This window comes from Rhinoderma darwinii, chromosome 7 (genome assembly GCF_050947455.1).
Source record: "Rhinoderma darwinii isolate aRhiDar2 chromosome 7, aRhiDar2.hap1, whole genome shotgun sequence".
NCBI lineage: Eukaryota > Metazoa > Chordata > Amphibia > Anura > Rhinodermatidae > Rhinoderma > Rhinoderma darwinii.
The window spans coordinates 2287612-2306502 of NC_134693.1; the positions used below are offsets into that span (position 1 = coordinate 2287612).

At 50.3% G+C, this 18891-nt stretch overlaps 1 protein-coding gene across 1 annotated transcript in view; it reads right to left on the reverse strand.

Annotated features, from left to right (window-relative positions):
- Nucleotides 1–838: 838 nt before the first annotated feature.
- The window catches only part of ERI3 (ERI1 exoribonuclease family member 3), a 220788-nt gene continuing 202735 nt past the window's right edge, over nt 839–18891 (reverse strand). The window contains exon 8 of the mRNA XM_075832560.1: nt 839–3840. Coding sequence (XP_075688675.1) covers nt 3758–3840 — 83 coding nt within the window. The 3' untranslated portion in view covers nt 839–3757. The remainder of the gene's footprint in view (nt 3841–18891) is intronic.

Here is an 18891-nt window from a genome sequence, read left to right on the forward strand (position 1 = left end):
TTTCCCTGGCTCCGTGTGATCGCCGCGCGCCGTGATATAAAGTGGCGCCACTTCGTACATTGCAGGGAGTCTGTCGCCATTTTTTGCTGTACATAAATGGGGTAATGGGTGAGATATAAGGCAATATTACGCCCGCCGAGTCGCGCTCCTCTTCTAGAAAACTGGTCTGACCCTATTCGTGTGAAATAATTTAAATACACTGATAATTACGGCGCACGTCTCGTCTGATGTATTTGCGCCATTTTTCTATTGCCAGATTTAAAGGCTCTGTCCACCTTTAGAAAGCAATAAAAAAAAAAAACTTAAGAATGTGCATCAGTGTGATCGGTGTAACTTTAGAATTGCTTTGTATTAAAAATGATTTTTACTTCTTGAGATACAGCTGCTTTGTATCCTGTATATAGAGCAGCTGTATCGTGCGCTGAGACCTGAATCCGCCAGATCAGCGGGACTGACGGGTTCAGTGTCAGCGAGTCCTGAGTGTCTCTGACCGTTCATAACTTAGATGTGACGGATAACAGGTGGATCCTGCGTGTCACAGACACAGGATCCGCTGACACTGAACCCGTCAGTCCCCCATATCTGGCGGATTCAAGTCTCAGCGCAGGATACAGCTGCTCTATATACAGGATACAAAGCAGCTGTATCTCAAAAAGTAAAAAAGAACTTCTAATAAAAAGTAATTACACAGTTGCACCAATCGCACATTTTCATTATATATATTTTCTTGATTGTTTTCGTAGCTGTACTCGAGCTGCGCCGCCCTGACCAATGTGAACCGGCCGACCACGCGACCCCGAGATCGCCCTCGCAGCGCAGTAATTACCAGGCGCACACATGAACTTCACTTCTTTTTATTTTTCTTGTTTGTTTATTCGTCTTCACATGACTGGAGCGACGGCCTCCGCCGTGCATGTGATGTAATAGCGTCCGGACACTCCTGTTTCGCAGCGGTACGCTGTGACGCCATGTCTGAATTAGGGGTCTCGGTGAGGGGCAGGAGGCTAATGATGAATGGACTGTCACGGGGGAAGGGCTGATATCAAACCTGCGCTTCCTCTTCCAGGAAATTAGGATGAAACGTTTGGTATGAGATGAAAACCTGCAATACCGGACACAGCGCGGCGCAAAGAGACGGAAACACCGCTCGTTATTGTGACTGTTCAGAGCGTTCATCCGTAACTCTGGAATCTTCTCCATTCAAAGTGTTAATAATTCTATTCAGTCAGTTCAATATGGCAACACAGCTTTCCTAGAGACCTGAAAAGTCACTCTGCCTGGTTACATAGCTGTATGGGAGAGAGGGCGGCATCCTCGCATAACTAAGCCGATCTGTCATTCAGAAGACTGGGAAAGCTGGGTGACGACTCCCGTGTCAACTGTAATGGCGGCCATATTCCTCGTGAAACAAAACGAATTAGCGGCTGAAGGAAATTATCAACAACTGACAGAAGACGAGACCCCGTGACGGAGGATCCTTGTACTGGAGGAAACACTTCATGCCTATAATACAAGGTCTGGGATTTGGCCCCGGGCCCCGCAGCTCTGGGTTTGGTTACAGCGTCTCATGAATTTCACGTCCAATGTTTCCTGCAGGACTGCGCCATTTCTGAGCGTCTTGATCAGGGGTCATGTGACGACTTTTCCTCATCACAAATCTTAATTTAAGAAGAAAATAAACAACTCAAATTTAAATATAGATTTTTTTGCCACCAGGAATATTCGTGTTCTGAGCAAGAACCTCCGGGAGTCGGGGCTGCGGCCTCTGCATTTACACACATTTTCTCTCCACCTCTTGTTTCCAGTCTGACAAAAACTTTACTGTGTCAATAACAAATTCGAATAGGAGACTGGCCCTTTAAATAGGTAACCCCCACTATGGGCCATCAGAAGAAGTGTCCTCACTGCCCAACCAATCACAGTCCACATTACATTTTCCTTGCATTTGAGAAAATGGAAGCTGGACTCTGATTGGCTGTTACAAGGAGCCCAACAGGACGGTTTGAAGGTCACAAAAGGCGCTAAGTGCCCGAGATCTGCTGCCCGATAATGTCGCCCGCTGTGGATGCCGCTGATCTCTATGCTCTGACGTTATTATTCTATTAATGAGGTGGAAACAGAAGTCTGAACGCAATAATATCGTTACCTGCCGATCTCTTAATGTATCCGGCCCTTTAAAGTGCAACTCTGGACAAGAACTGAGTTATAGCGCCCCTTCCCCTCCAGGACTCAACGAAGCCTGCGGGAGTGAAGTTGTCATGAGCATCTCAGGATTTTGTATGGGTCTCTGGCAGATCAGGAGTGATCGCCGCCGCGCTGGGGTAGGACGCCGTATTTCCGCACATAATCTGCATAGTCCACGTTGCCTGGAGTTGCACATTCAGCCTCGGTTTGAGATACAGACCACACAAGGTCCAGACACGGCGCGGTCGCCTCTGCTTCATCCTGTTTTCTGGGAAGGGATGGACAATGATTGGGTCACTCCCGTCGTGTCGGTCATTGATCCCCCGGGAGAACGAGACGTCTGGGGTTAGTACTGATAAAGGAACTCACGAACGTGACCCCATAGAGGTCAATCACCTTCTTCACAGGAGAGTTTCTGGCCCAATGGTTGCCCCTGCCCGGAATGATTTACCCTACACCAACTGCGGGCGCCCACAGACGGGGGTAAACCAAGCTTCAAAATACAAGTGAAACATTCTGCAATTGTCTACTGTGATTTGTTTCAATTACTCAACATTTTAAAGATTTCTGCTTGCTGTCAGTGAAAGGGAACATTTGTACACGTGTCGGTTGTAAAACCCATCCTCCCCTAGTCCTGCTCAGACAACTGAGGGCTCGTTACAATGTCTCAGTGAAGTCATTTGATCTGTGAGCTAAATACATCAGCAGTACAAATCTCTGTCCAGCTTCCAGGCTCTTTGATATCATCTACACTGATACATTGTAACAACCCCTCATCTGAGAGCAGTATTAGGCCAGGACAGGTTTTCAGCCTCTGGATGTAAACAAGAATGTACACATTTACTGAGAGCAAGCAGAGATCTTGAAAATGGCGATGAACTTAAACAAAATGTAATAGAAAGATGCGGAACTTTTCATTCCACGAGAATTCTTTACATAAAACCCTCTTAAAGGAGAAGTAACTGTAATGAAGAGGAGAATCGGCCAAGTCCAGTGATCGAGAACCTTCCGTGGTGAAGTCTCCATCTATGAGGTTGACCGTGATCTGTCGGCCACTCGGGTTGGTCGTCTTTTGACGCTCGTACTATGTCGCTCTGCTGCTCCGTCCGTCACTTTCCTTTACACCGTTTTGGGTGGAGTCTTATAATAAAGCACACGTCATTAATAACTCCGCTCCGCGTTCTCCAATCATCATCATCTCAACCTTCTGTCTACTGTAAATTCTCATGGTCTTCCCCAGCGGGACGGGACGGGACACCCCCCTGTAGAATCTCAGCCGTCCGGAGGATGTGATACCAGGTCGGGGTCATGTTATGGGGGGTCTTGTCTAATAAGCCGTCCCAGGAGAAGATGCCAGGAGGATGGGGGTATTACTGTCTAGGGGAAAGCGGATGGAGTGTAACAGATCTTCATGGTGGAGTCGTATATACAGCGATGGCTCGATTCTCAGGGGTCAGTCCTCCACCTAATGTCCTGTATCTGGTCTGTCCACCCAAGTGGACGCAGTAAGGAAAGAGCTACATGCAGCCTCCTGCCCCCACTCCCGCCCCGCAGCCCGGCTCCCCCAACCACATTAGATGCGCCTGGAGGTCTGCTTGAAGATGAAGCCTCGGTGGGCGAGAGTCTTCATGATGTTGGCGATGTTCCTGCAGTCATCTGCGGAGAGAAGAAGAAGACACGCGTCACACGTGATGTCACCAAACAGGTTTACTCCAAAAATCGACAGTCCCGAAGCCGTTGTCTGAGAAGGCTGGGTGACAACCAACATGGCCGCCACTAAAACTCCCAGACATCTCACCCAGCTTTTCCAGTCTCCTGAAAGGCACAGCTGCCGAGTAATGTGGCGGTCCTGAAGATTTCTCACCGTATAACTGGGCCGCACTTATAGCTCAGACAGAAGAGGACGACTCAGGGACTGTAAATTGTGGCGAACAAACGGGCGACTTAAAGGGGAACCTTTATAAATATGGTTATAAGAATCACTCCGACTTACAGATATAAAAACTGCTATTGTTTGGCCCCTGAATTCTCCTCTCAGGGGCCACAGCTCCAGTGTTGTGCTCCCTGCAGGTTTGGTCAGGTCTGACCCGTAGAACCCTACACGTGTCCCATTCATGCAGAGCAGACCCAACCAATCAACCCTGGAGAGAACACAACAAACCCTGAAGCTGTGGCCCCTGAGGAGGATCAGGGGCCAAATTAGAACTTTATTTCAATGACCCAGAAAGTGTCTCTTAGACTTGTGCGCGGCTTCACCTCTGCTGTTCTGTATGAATATCCGGTCGGCCTGAACAAATCTCCAATCACATGAACATTAATGATTCTTTTCTATTATTTACGGTGCCGGCCCCTCCAGAAGTTTCCGCGCTCGGTCGGTTCGTAGACGTCGCCACATTAAGGAACCAAACATCTTGCTGAATATTGTTGGCAGTGAGCGGGTTAATAGATGGGGGGGGGCAGTCGCCGGACGTGAAATTGATTCCCGCCGTCTATATTTCATGTTGGAAATTGGCTTGTAAATGGGCGTTGTGATCTATGAGATCCGTCTCCTTAAGAAAAAGCAAAAGTAAATGTGTAATTTCTCCCTTGACAGAACACGGCAGGGACGACCATCGTTCATCCTTCCCCCTCCGTCGTGGGACAGCTGCGTCGTGTCGGATTAACGCTTTTTCTTCCTCGCCCTCGCGCCTTGATGTCTCCATTTCATTACGCCGCGGCCATTTATCAAGCTGTTACCGTAAGGGTGACTTTGCCAACTTCCATGTGGCAGTGCCCTGGTCCGGGGGGAGGGGCGGTGCGCGGGATGAGGATGGATGTGCGCGGGGAGGACGGCCGTATTCCTAGTGATGTGGAAATGATAAAGAAGACTTGACATCCATCTCGTCCTGTAAACCTGCCGAGCGCTTTATAATCAGCCCGGACCATAATAATGTGGAATTAGGTCTCTCTATCACGGAGGGGCCTCTTAATCACGGTTTAAAGGGTGCGCGCGCTGTTTATCATAATTGAACTGTATCCGGGCTAATTGCCGCCATATTTCACTGTCGCTGAGGCTCCTGCGCTGCCTGAGAGAAGAGCCGACTGCGGGGAGCGCGACAGACACATCCAGGGGGGTCCCGACACCGCCAATGTTACCCTATCGATCCTCTGGTGGGGACTGCGGGCGCTACACGACATTAAAGCGATCACCCGACTAGTCAAACACAATATGGCAGAATCTACCACAAATGACGTGCGGCGCTTCCGGCGGCCTCAATGACCGCTCCGCGCTGACATGGGAGAGTTTGTGGCAGAAATAAGCGGCGTAGTGAGAAGATACACAGGTGGCAATAACGGGATTCGGCTGCCACTAAATTTCCTCCCGTTTTGTGTCTGCAGCTCCTATGCAGATCTATGTGTGTCTGTGTAGTCTGATTCTGCAGACAATAGAAGAGCGGCAGATGGAGAAATGTGACACCTTAGGATGCGACTAACCATGGAGACACATACCTCTGCATAAGAGTTGTATACACAAAACGAGGGGAGAAATATGCATTGAAAAATTGTAAGGCTTATTCTAAGCTGAAAGTTGCTGTAACCCCAGTCCTTCACCTGCAGTACCACTTCTCACCACTGCTAGCGCTAAAACTCCAGTGCACCAGCGCCCCCGACTGGAATCAAGAGACCTGGTGAGGGGAGATTTACAAGGTGACAACGATCACCGCATATAAACCATTTTGCCATTCAGGGCTCTAGGAAAGCTGGGTGACAATGCTTCTATAAACTGTAATGGTTGTCACCCAGCTCTCCCAGAAACTGATGAATAGACATTTTACAGTAGTGGATGAGTCACCTCCTTCCGTGCTGTTTATTACGCAGCCCCCCCCCCCCCCCCCGCACATTATATTATATAATTCACAGTTGTGTCTAAATGAATGAATAACGATCTAACGGAATAATTGATGTTAAGTCTCCAACGCGGAGCAATTAAAGGCGTGTTAATTCATTTGTAAAATTAGAGGAGGGGGAGGGGGGACCAGGACGGGTAGATGGGGCCGCTAGACCTCAGTGTGAGGCAGGAGTCTCAGCCAGTGCACACTCAGGACTCGGGGAAAGCTGGGTGACCCCTGTATGGATTGTGACAGCAGCGCAAAAAGGTGACGTTTATTGTCAACGCATCAGAATAGCAAAAGCCGCGTCCAACCCGCGTCACATGAAGGGTCTTTCTCAAGCCTAGCGGCTACGTTGGTTGTCACCCAGCTTTCCCAGACACCGATATCTGAGTAACGGCTCAACTGAATTATTAGAATAGGGACCTAGTGGTTCAGATCGCACCAGACTTAATAGGGTCCCGACCCGGCCGTAAAGAACAGAAATATTCGCCACACAATGTCGCGGTTAGAAGAAAATATTTTAATTATTGAAGATGCCGGAGACTTAGTGCGACGTGTCGGACGTTAAACGACCTTCATCGGGCGCTGCGGAGACGATATAAACGATGAAGAAAGAATAAAATCTTCATATTCAAAAAATAATAATGTCCAACGTGGTGTAAACCGAACCAGAACCGGCGCAAACCGCGACGCCGAGTATCGCCAAAAATAAAACCAAAAACTACAAAGTGAAGATATAGGTGGAGGTGGCATGATGGTCAACAAGAACATAGCGCATGGAGGACGGGGGTATATGGGGGTATACAGGGGGTATACAGGGGTATATGGGGGGTATACGGGGGTATATAGGATGTATACAGGGGTATATGGGTGTATACGGGGGTATACAGGGGTATACAGGAGTATATGGGTGTATATAGGAGGTATACAGGGGTATATGGGTGTATATGGGGGTATATGGGTGTATATGGGGGTATATAGGAGGTATACAGGGGTATATGGAGGTATATGGGGGTATATGGGTGTATATGGGGGTATATAGGAGGTATACAGGGGTATATGGGGGTATATAGGAGGTATACAGGGGTATATGGGTGTATATGGGGGTATACAGGGGTATATGGGGGTATACAGGGGTATATGGGTGTATACGGGGGTATATAGGAGGTATACAGGGGTATATGGGGTATACAGGGGTATATGGGTGTATACAGGGGTATATGGGGGTATACAGGGGTATATAGGAGGTATATGGGGGTATACGGGGGTATATAGGAATTATACAGTGGTATATGGGGGTATACGGGGGTATATAGGAATTATACAGTGGTATATGGGGGGTATACAGGGGTATATGGGTGTATACAGGGGTATACAGGGGTATACGGGGGTATACAGGGGTATACAGGAGTATATGGGTGTATATGGGGGTATATGGGTGTATACGGGGGTATATAGGAGGTATACAGGGGTATATGGGTGTATACAGGGGTATATGGGGGTATACGGGGGTATATAGGAGGTATACAGGGGTATATGGGTGTATACAGGGGTATATGGGGGTATACGGGGGTATATAGGAGGTATACAGGGGTATATGGGGGTATATAGGAGGTATACAGTGGTATATAGGAGGTATATGGGTGTATACAGGGGTATATAAAGGATATGGGGACATCCACAGTCTGAATTAAGGAAGATGGAAAGAATAAGATCTACACCTATAGCAGCGCCCGTACACGGCTCATAAGGAGCCACCCGACGTGATTGAATTAGCGCCAATACTAGCGGCCAGCCGCCATTCTGAGCAGAGCGCCAACTACAGGATTAACCATTTCCCAGCACGGCGCAGGTCAGAACTCTGAACATGAATAGATCTCCAGTCTACATACTTAGGCATAGCTTGTACTATATATGTGTATACGCGTGTGCTACTACATGACTACATATGGGGTCGCCTATACACATCAACCCAGACTGACCTATCGTGTACCGTAATGCAGGCGAACTATAAATGCCCTTCTACACTGATCGTATGAGTCATGTGACCCGCACTAACGCGCCCGTGATGGGTCACACAACGGATAACTTTATCTTTCCATCTTCCTTAATAATTTATATGTGTATATATATATACAGAGAGCTGACGGGTGTTACTACAGTAGCGGATTCTCTCACCATCTGGTTCTGTACCCCATATGTATGTCCCCACTACCACCTACTGGCGTCTCCACTTATCCCCATATCCTATATATACCCCTGTATACCTCCTATATACCCCTGTATACCTCCCGTATACCCCCGTCCTCCATGCGCTATGTTCTTGTTGACCATCATGCCACCTCCACCTATATCTTCACTTTGGAGTTTTTGGTTTTATTTTTGGCGATACTCGGCGTCGCGGTTTGCGCCGGTTCTGGTTCGGTTTACACCACGTTGGACATTTATTATTATTTTTATTCTTTCTTCATCGTTTATATCGTCTCTGCAGCGCCCGATGAAGGTCGTTTAACGTCCGACACGTCGCACTAAGTCTCCGGCATCTTCAATAATTAAAACCAGATTTTCTTCAAACCGCGACATTGTGTGACGAATATTTCAGAATTATAATAAATCCCCTGTGAATAGAAACTCTTCTAATCATTTATTACAGCCCCGCCCGGCGCTCATGAATCCTCCCGCTCTCAGTCTGCCGGTGATTTCCCTGTTGGAGCAGCGAGAGCTTTTACTGGGGACAGGAAGTTGTCGGCCATGTTGATGGTTATGGAGCAAAGTTTCCTGGTCACTCGGTCACCGACCTCCATAAAGTTTTATACGGACTCTTCTCTGCTCTCTCCATGAATATTAATATAACACGGTGCGTTGTCACACCCCTTCTAATGGTACAAATAGGGAAAATAATGGCCACATGATCGCCCACGCACCGGAGGAGATCCATGTCTGAGTGGAGGGCACGGCCCGGCAGACGAGAGCTAGAACAATATGTGCATTATACATGGATATAACGTTGCTGCGCGCCCGTGTGGAGGACGTTCTGCGGATAATGTCACCTACAGGGAACGGAAAAAATATAACGTTTAATTAACCGTAGAGCTGCTCCGGTGCCCGGGCGCTCTCAGCTCGATCACATGTTCACATAGGACGGAGCCGCTCTCCGCAGGAACGCCCGTCAGTCCTTATTACCTAATGGACAGGGATACGTCCCCAGATGTAAAGAGCCGCCATGTGCCAGATTATCAGGTCACTTCCCGTTAATCCGATATGGGACTACTTTTGTTGCACGTCCGTTTATAGAGATTTGCAGACCGTCCGGTTCACGCAAGGCGGATTAGCTGCGGATTTTCCATCCGGATTTACAAACGTACAATCTGCAGCGGATTACAGCAGCAGCAAAGCGGAAATCTGATCCTCACGCTGCAAAAATATTCTGCTGAGAAAACGTTCATAAACGGACGAGCAGGCGGATCTTTAATCTGCATCATCTCCGTTTATGCTGCGCAATTGTTGCATTTTTAAGGCAGATTTTCCCCACTGAGTTTAATGCAGAAGTGATCAAATTGGAAACGTTACAATTTTTGTTGCAGAAAAGTTGTGTCTGCATCAAAAGTGGGAAGACCAGACGTGAAGGGAAGGGGAACGTCGCCATGACAACGCCAGGGAGGGGCGTATGGGCTATTTTTTTTGGGTGCAGACTTTGGGACGAAAATCCCTACGGGCTCTGGATACGCTGCTGACTTTTCTGCGGTATCCGCCCCGTGTGAACATCGGCAGTGAGGCCGGATTAATGGACTTTTACTGTATCGGATTATCCCCCCTCGTATTTTATTTACAATAGAAACGCTTTAGATCAGCCATTGCCGGTCTGTATTTGGGAAAGCTGGGTGACACGCAATATGGACAGGATTATTTCTCTCACAGAGGGATGTCACTCAGCTTTCCTGGGGTCCTGAACGGCACACGGTCATGTGATATATCCTTTACTCTTAAGTCCCAGGACAGAGCGTATAAATCGGATACTGCTGCGGTCTGTCCGGTGTGTGCGGGGAGGGGGGTCGTGCATTGAATGTGATGGATAATTGCTGAGTATTTGGCGCCGGTGAGTGGCAGGGATTAGCGAGGTCTGGAGGATTACGCGCTCTCTGACCTGCACACAAAGATCCGCCGTGAACTTCCATATCATCAAACTCCCAGCGATCGATAAGAGCACAGAGCGGACGCTGCGTCAATACTGCGCCCGCGACAGACAGAGACCCGGTGACTTTATACGGATTATCTCATCAATTCACACAACAAATTGTCTTGGGGGGGGATGGACGCAATTCACAAGGGAGACAGGTCACCAACACTGCAGCCCCCCAGAGACAGGTCACCAATACTGCAGCCCCCCGCACCCCCCCCCCCCAGAGACAGGTCACCAATACTGCAGCCCCCCGCACCCCCCCAGAGACAGGTCACCAATACTGCAGCCCCCCGCACCCCCCCCCAGAGACAGGTCACCAATACTGCAGCCCCCCGCACCCCCCCCAGAGACAGGTCACCAATACTGCAGCCCTCCGCACCCCCTACAGAGACAGGTCACCAATACTGCAGCCCCCCGCACCCCCCCCCAGAGACAGGTCACCAATACTGCAGCCCCCCGCACCCCCCCCCCAGAGACAGGTCACCAATACTGCAGCCCCCCGCACCCCCCCCCAGAGACAGGTCACCAATACTGCAGCCCCCCGCACCCCCCCAGAGACAGGTCACCAATACTGCAGCCCCCCGCACCCCCCCCCAGAGACAGGTCACCAATACTGCAGCCCCCCGCACCCCCCCAGAGACAATGTACATAATGCCCTTGTTATAGATGTATCATACAACATTCTGACATGCGTTGTATCTAAGATCTCTGTATGCGGTCAATGAATGGAAACATCCTTCCGTATGTCTAAACCCTGACCAAGTCCTACTCGCACAGCTGAGGGTTTGTTACAATTGTATCTAGTCTACCTATCTATAAATTGCCTTTCACAGTAAAGTACCAGGTCCTGTTATTCTCATACAACAAGCACCAAAGAGCGAAAGTGAGAACCGAAAGTGAGAACCCGTCATATTAAGACACAACCTGCCGCTTTATTCAAGTACCACATAAATAAGACCCATAAATCTAAGCAGGGAGACAAAGCCACGACATCTGGTGCCCCCCGTCCGTATACAGACGCTTCCTCCGGCCGCTATGTTATATCCTCTCCTGTATACAATGTCATGCAGCAGATTATTACATCCAACACTCACATCTGAACAGGAACCACTTTATGTTCTTGCCTATATTTACCAATCTCTATGATTGCCGTGTCTGTATATTGATGGGGGGGGGGGGGGGGGGTTACTATATATAATTATACGGGTGTGTATCCCCGCAGATACTTATGTCTATCTTATGGTTTTGATAACTGAATAAAGTTTCATGTTATTTCCCAATATTATTAGTTCTGTTATTTCTCTTTTTGGTGTGTTACTTTGTATCCAGTCTACACAATCCTGACTCCAGACTGATACATTGTAGCGAACCCTCAGGACAGGATGGGGAATTGTGCTGCTACTCTGTATAAAGCACAGCGGTCGTTTCAAGTAACTTATTAGAATAAACTGTCCTGCGTACACGAGGAATAACCTGACCATTATATGACGTGTATCCTGCATGTTCAGCTGTTCTCCTCATCTGCAGGGTCCGTATTTATCAGTTTCCCCTGAGCTCCGCTCCGGGTGAGGAGACTGAGGGTATGTTCTCACGGCGATAAACACCCGAAAAACGGCCACAAAATCGGAAGCAGAACGCTTCCAAACATCTGCCCATTGAGTGCAATGGGAAAAACGGCGTTCTGTTGCGACAGGCCGTTTTTTCAGGCGGCTGTTTTGAAAAACAGCCGCGAAAAAGAAGTACAGGTCATTTCTTGGGACATTTTTGGAGCTGTTTTCCATAGACTCTATAGAAAACAGCTCCAAAAATGGCCGTAAAAAACGCAGCGAAAATTGCGAGTGGCTTCAAAAACGGCTCAAAATCAGGAGCTGATTTCCCTTGAAAACAGCTCCATATTTTCCGACGTTTTTGAGTTTGCGTGTGAACATACCCTGAAAGCTGCTATGAGGTCTCCCATACGCTGCACACAGAGAAGAAGAGATCCTGCTCCCCCATCACTCACACACACACACAGAAGAGTAGATCCTGCTCCCCCATCAGTCACACACACCGAGAAGAAGAGATCCTGCTCCCCCATCACTCACACACACAGAGAAGATCCTGCTCCCCCATCACTCACACACACAGAGAAGAGGAGATCCTGCTCCCCCATCACTCACACACACAGAGAAGAGGAGATCCTGCTCCCCCATCACTCACACACACACACACACAGAAGAGGAGATCCTGCTACCCCATCACTCACACACACAGAGAAGAGGAGATCCTGCTCCCCCATCAAACACACACACAGAGAAGATCCTGCTCCCCCATCACACAGACACAGAGAAGAGGAGATCCTGCTCCCCCATAACTCACACACACAGAGAAGAGGAGATCCTGCTCCCCCATCACTCACACACACAAAGAGGAGATCCTGCTCCCCCATCACTCACACACACACACACAGAAGAGGAGATCCTGCTACCCCATCACTCACACACACAGAGAAGAGGAGATCCTGCTCCCCCATCACTCACACACACAGAGAAGAGGAGATCCTGCTCCCCCATCACTCACACACACACAGAAGAGGAGATCCTGCTACCCCATCACTCACACACACACAGAGAAGAGAAGATCCTGCTCCCCCATCACTCACACACACAGAGAAGAGGAGATCCTGCTCCCACATAACTCACACACACAGAGAAGAGGAGATCCTGCTCCCCCATCACTCACACACACACAGAAGAGGAGATCCTGCTACCCCATCACTCACACACACACAGAGAAGAGAAGATCCTGCTCCCCCATCACTCACACACACAGAGAAGAGGAGATCCTGCTCCCCCATAACTCACACACACAGAGAAGAGGAGATCCTGCTCCCCCATCACTCACACACACAGAGAAGAGGAGATCCTGCTCCGCCATCACTCACACACACAGAGAAGAGGAGATCCTGCTCCCCCATCACTCACACACACACAGAAGAGGAGATCCTGCTACCCCATCACTCACACACACAGAGAAGAGGAGATCCTGCTACCCCATCACTCACACACACAGAGAAGAGGAGATCCTGCTCCCCCATCACTCACACACACAGAGAAGAGGAGATCCTGCTACCCCATCACTCACACACACAGAGAAGAGGAGATCCTGCTACCCCATCACTCACACACACACAGAGAAGAGGAGATCCTGCTACCCCATCACTCACACAAACAGAGAGGAGGAGATCATGCTCCCCCATCACTCACACACACAGAGAAGATGCAGCAAGGAGAACATTATATGGCAGGTACGAGCAGTGTCCATATATACAGAATAATACAGATACTGAGAATTACACCCAGTATACAGGACAGGAGAAGTGGTACTGTGCAGTGTCCATATATACAGAATAATATAGATACTGAGAATTACACGCAGTATACAGGACAGGAGAAGTGGTACTGTGCAGTGTATATATATATACAGAATAATACAGATACTGAGAATTACACCCAGTATACAGGACAGGAGGAGCGGGTGTGTGCTGTCTGGGTGTTGGAGGAAGCTCTTTCCGGGTGTCGGCTCTTTCCTCTCCAGGGAGAGAGTTTGCTGCTGGGGATGAGAGGAAGTTCTTCCCAGCCAAGTGCTTCTCAGCCTCCTGTTACCCGGTCTAGGCCGGCGGGTAGCGGGAGCGTTCAGCAACCGGCCGAAGTTGTGGGGGTGAGAAGATCTAGTCGGGGTCACAGCGATGTGGCCCCGATCCTGCCCTTGCCTGAAACCAGGACAGAAAGCCAGGAAAGCCGCAAGGTTCCTGGTGTTGCAGCCAGCAGGAGCGCTCCTGGAGATGTGCAGCAGAGCATGCATGATGGTGTGGAGGCAGATTGGGGTGAACTACGTGCCACGGAGTCAACAACCACCTTTAGCTCCCGTGTTGCGGAGTGCCTCCGTGGGTATGAGGACGCCGGGAAGGCCATTCGGAAGCTCCAGGAGGAGCTGAAAGCAGCCCGGGTTCGGTCGCACGTCACTTCTGGAGCAAAGAGGTTGGTAGTAATGGCGACTATCAGGGATCTCAAATCTGAGGTGGGTGCCCTGAAAGAAAAACGGAGATTTATTTTGGAGAATAGTGGACCTTTCAAGGAGAAACTCCTTAATGATGATCGGTTCCGGGCAATGAAGGGTGTCTGTGACCCTGGAAAGCAGACGGATGATGAGGGTGAGGAGGAGGAAATGTGTCCGGGTGCGTCTGGTCAGCGGAGTACGTGCAGCGAGCTGCCTGCAGAGCAAGTGGCTTTACCCATGGACTCCAGCTCAGCTGGTGAGGGGGACACCTGTGACCAGGACATCAGCAGCAGCAATTCAGGTGGGAGGCTGATGGCGGAAATACGGCAGCTCCAGTCTCCGGTGAGCCTGCAGCATTTTTCTTTTGGCGCGGACTTGGGTCCAGAGGAGAAAGTTAATGCCAAGCGCACAGCAAAGCGCAAAGCCCGGCGGCGACTAAAATCCAGAAAGGCTGGAAAAATCGTGGAGGAGGTCAGTTTTAAGTTTGTTCCCCACCCAGTGCTACCCCAGCTGGCCGCAGGGTCAGCTCGCTGCACAAGCCCCGTGATCCAGCCTAGCCCGGGCCCTGAAGTGGGTCCGGTGCAGGAAAGCGGGGAGATTAATGATGGCGTGATAATGGAGGCTGATGTCCCTGCTTGTCGTAGTAGCGGTGGCGTTTTTGGTGGCGTTTTTAAGGCGTCAATAGCGCCAGATAATGTTGGTGGCCCAGCGTTGGGTGCAGAACAAAGCTCTGGTGCTCAGGTTTCCTCCTCAGTAATGGGGGGCGGCTCGACACCAGAGCTGGCAGCGAATATTCCAGTGTCCCTGGAACCCGTTGGTGCTACTGAGCGGCGGCAGCATGAAGGGGCTGCTGGGACTGACGGCACGGTTGAATGTCCCCCCAAGCTTGCGGTCATTGGGTCCGGTGGCGCAGTCACTAGTATTCCTTTGGTGGCTGCGTCACATGAATCCCCAGCCCGGGAGCCAGCTTTTCCAGGGGTGAGGGCGAGTCTGGGCATTGCTGGCTCTAAGAAGGAAGGATTGTCTCAAGTAAATAAATGTCACGCTAATGAGGTTGAGGGGAAACCTGATGACACCGAGGCGATAACATCCGTCCCAGAAATACTTTTTACTGCTGGTCCAGAGGGTGAGGGTATGAATGGTGCCGGTACAAGTGCTGCTAATAATGGTGGGGGTATGAATGGTGCCGGTACAAGTGCTGTTAATAATGGTGAGGGTATGAATGGTGCAGGTACGAGTGATATTGATAATGGTCCCTCTCCTGTGTCTGGGGCCGGGGTGAGTGGTGGGAATGTTACTGCCAGGGGTATGAGGTCTAGTGAGGCCGGTCCATCTGCCCCCCCAGGGGTGACTACTCGCAGTTATGCCAGTGTCACTGCTGGGGCCTCCTCCTCATCTTCAGGCTCTGGGGACGGTATTTTACAGCGGCGCCTGCTGGAGGCCCTTAAAAAGGGTGAGAGAACAATAATGGTAGAGGGCCGAGCGTTGATCTGTCCTTCTGGATAGACAGGCATGGCCTGACTGCTTTCCGAGAAGAAAGGGAAGGGGAAACTGTGTGGACCCTTCCGACAGCCGGGCCTGGGGGGGCTCGTAGGAATGTTGTTCGTCTTCGCTGGAGAGGCAATGATACGTGCCCACCTAGGGCAAAAATAGTTGAGCTTCTCTTGAAGATGAATTTCAGGGCGATCGACATCTTTGCCCTGATACATCCCTATGGCACCCCAGTATTTGACATCAGCTTTGTTCGGCCGGAGGGCCTGGAGCTCTTTTGGTCAAATTATGAGCTGGTGAAGAATGAGCCCGGCTGGCGAGACTTCGCTGTACAAGCGTTGTCTCGTCAGAGCGAAATCAAGAAGGTGACCGTCCTAACTTGCAATGAGTGTCTTTCTTGTATGGACATTATGACCTGGCTCAGCAGGTACGGGGAGGTAACGGAGGTCCCCAAAAAAAACAGGGATGAATTTGGCATCTGGTCAGGGGCCTGGACCTTTATGGTTAAATTAAAGCGTTCAGGAAGTACTGTCACCCACATCCCTTCCTCAGCATTTCTAGGAAGGGACCGAATCCTGGCCTTTTACCAGGGGCAGCCGAAGCTCTGCCACAGGTGTGGTGACCCCACGCACTTCAGTGCCCACTGCAGAGTGCAGAAGTGTGCGTTGTGCGGGGGGATAGGTCATCTTGCCACAGCCTGTGGGGATATTCGGTGTCACCTGTGTGGGGATCTAGGTCACCCATTCAGTCGCTGCCCTCGTTCCTTTGCCAACGCCATGGCGGGCCCAGCGGGAGAAAGCCGAGAGGTTGCTCCTGCCGTGGTTGGCACTGGTGGAGGTGAAGGGGCTGAGGGGCCAGGGAAGAAAGGCAAGTCACCCTCCAAGTTAAGGCGATTGGAGAACCGTCGAAGGAGTAGGGAGCTCGGGGAGCCCCAGGCAACTGGGGTAACCCTTGGCCCTGCTCCGGGGGCGAGTGTCATTGCTACTGAGGCCCTGGGGGAACAGGACTTGAATGAAGAGGTCAGGAGGTTGGAGAGGGAGGAGGAAGCCGCTTCTTCATGTTCCTCGCTATATGAAAGTATGGATGAGGACAGTAGACGGTGGCTAGATGAAAAGCGCAAGCAGGGTGCTAAAAAGAAAAAAAAGGGAGATAAGAAATCTTCTCCTCCCCTGGTCCAGGTGCCTAAGGAAAGCCCAACCGACTCACCTCTTGTTGTTCTCTCAAACCGCTTTCAAACCCTCAAGGACATCTCCTCTTCAGATGAGGAGTGTGGGGGTGAGGATGTGGCGAAGGTGACGAGGGGGTCTGTGGGGGGCGTCCAGCTTCTTGCCTCAGGGCATGCGGAACCCTCAGGGAGAAGCGCTGTCCCGGAGCCTGGAGGTGAGGTTGATAGTGGTGCTGGCGGGGAGGTGGAGGAAGGGAGGGATATGGACACATCAGCATCCCTCAAAAGGGCCCTCGGCTCTTCATCAGACAGTGATAAAAACCAGGGGAAGGGCAAGGGGAAGGGGAAAAAGGTCATCTAATTCAATCACCCAGGATGGCGGCACCCACCCCGTTGACGCTGGCATCTATTAATGTCGCCAGCATTAAATCTGACAAGGCTAGATTTGCGGCCTTTGATTTTCTCGGCCGAATTGAGGCCGACATTTTATTTTTGCAAGAGACCAGGCTGACAGACTTGGCAGCCATACATAAAGCGAAAAAGGAGTGGAGGCGTGGACCATCTTATTGGTCTCTTGCGGCCGAGCCGGGTAGCGGGGTGGCGGTTCTTTTCACCGCATCGGTAGAATGCAGACGGGTTATTGAATTAGAAATGGGGAGGTGCCTGATCTTGGATGTCCGCATGAAGGGACAGGAGCTCAGGCTCATTAACATCTATGGTCCCCAAACCAGCTGGGACCGGAAAAGTCTCTTTATGAGGATCAAGCCCTATCTTTTTACGAGTCGGCAGGTGGTCTTTGGAGGGGACTTCAATGCTGCCACGAGGTCCCAAGATAGGGGAGGTTCCAGAGACAGGCTGACTTATGACTGTGTGGCCCTAAATAGGATAGCTAGTGAGGCTCGCCTGGTGGATGTCCACATCCGGCACACCCCAGGCCACGCGGGATTCACCTTTTATCGAGGTAGTTGTAGGTCTAGAATAGATAGGTTTTATTTAAAGGAGGATGCCATCTCTTCGGCAGTGTCCGTCGTTGAGGTGGAGTTCTCCGACCACTGTTTAATTTTATTTTCTCTGAATGTTGCAGAGACCCCCCGGATGGGAAGAGGCTTTTGGAGGCTCAATTCGTCTCTCTTGGAAGAAGCGGAGATAAGACGGTCCTTTGAGGATTTCTTTCAGAGCCAGGTACCATTACTGGATCTTTGTAGCAGTAAGTCGGAGTGGTGGGAGATGTTCAAAAAAAGGGTGGCGAGTTTCTTCCGCCAGCTCTCGAGCCTCAGGAGCCTGGACAGGTATCGCCTGTATCAGGGCCTGAGGAGGAAACTCGAGCATCTTGTCTCGACTGGAGGTGACCGCGAGGACATTTCCAGAGTGAAATCTTTGCTTAAGAGTTGCCAGTATGATAGACACGCATCTTTAGTTTTTGAGAGGGATTTTGGGAAGTACCGCTCGCCCGACCCCTACAAGAACTGCAAGATGTCAGTAAATAGTAAAGTGGTTTCAGGACTGATGGACAGTACAGGATCCCTGAAAAGGTCCAGATCAGGGATCTTGGAGGTCGTCAGATCCTTTTACTCGCACCTCTTGGGAAAGATGGATCTTGATCGGGATGCGATGTCGGCTTTCCTGGCTGAAACTGTCCCCGAACCAGGAGTAGACCCCTCTCTTGGTGTCTTGGCAGAGGCGATCAGGGAAGAGGAAGTGAGACTGGCGATTGAAGGGCTTGCCCTCAAGAAGTCGCCGGGTCCAGATGGCTTAACGTCTGAATTTTACAAGACCTTTAAGGACATTTTAGTTCCCCTGTTGACTGAGGTGTTGAATGAGTGTCTTTCCTCGGGCACTTTGCCGAAGTCAATGAGGAGGTCGGCCCTGATCATCCTGTCAAAGGGTAAAGACCCATCGCACATTGAGAATTGGCGTCCCATAGCGCTACTCAATGTGGACAGAAAGGTTCTGGCAAAGGT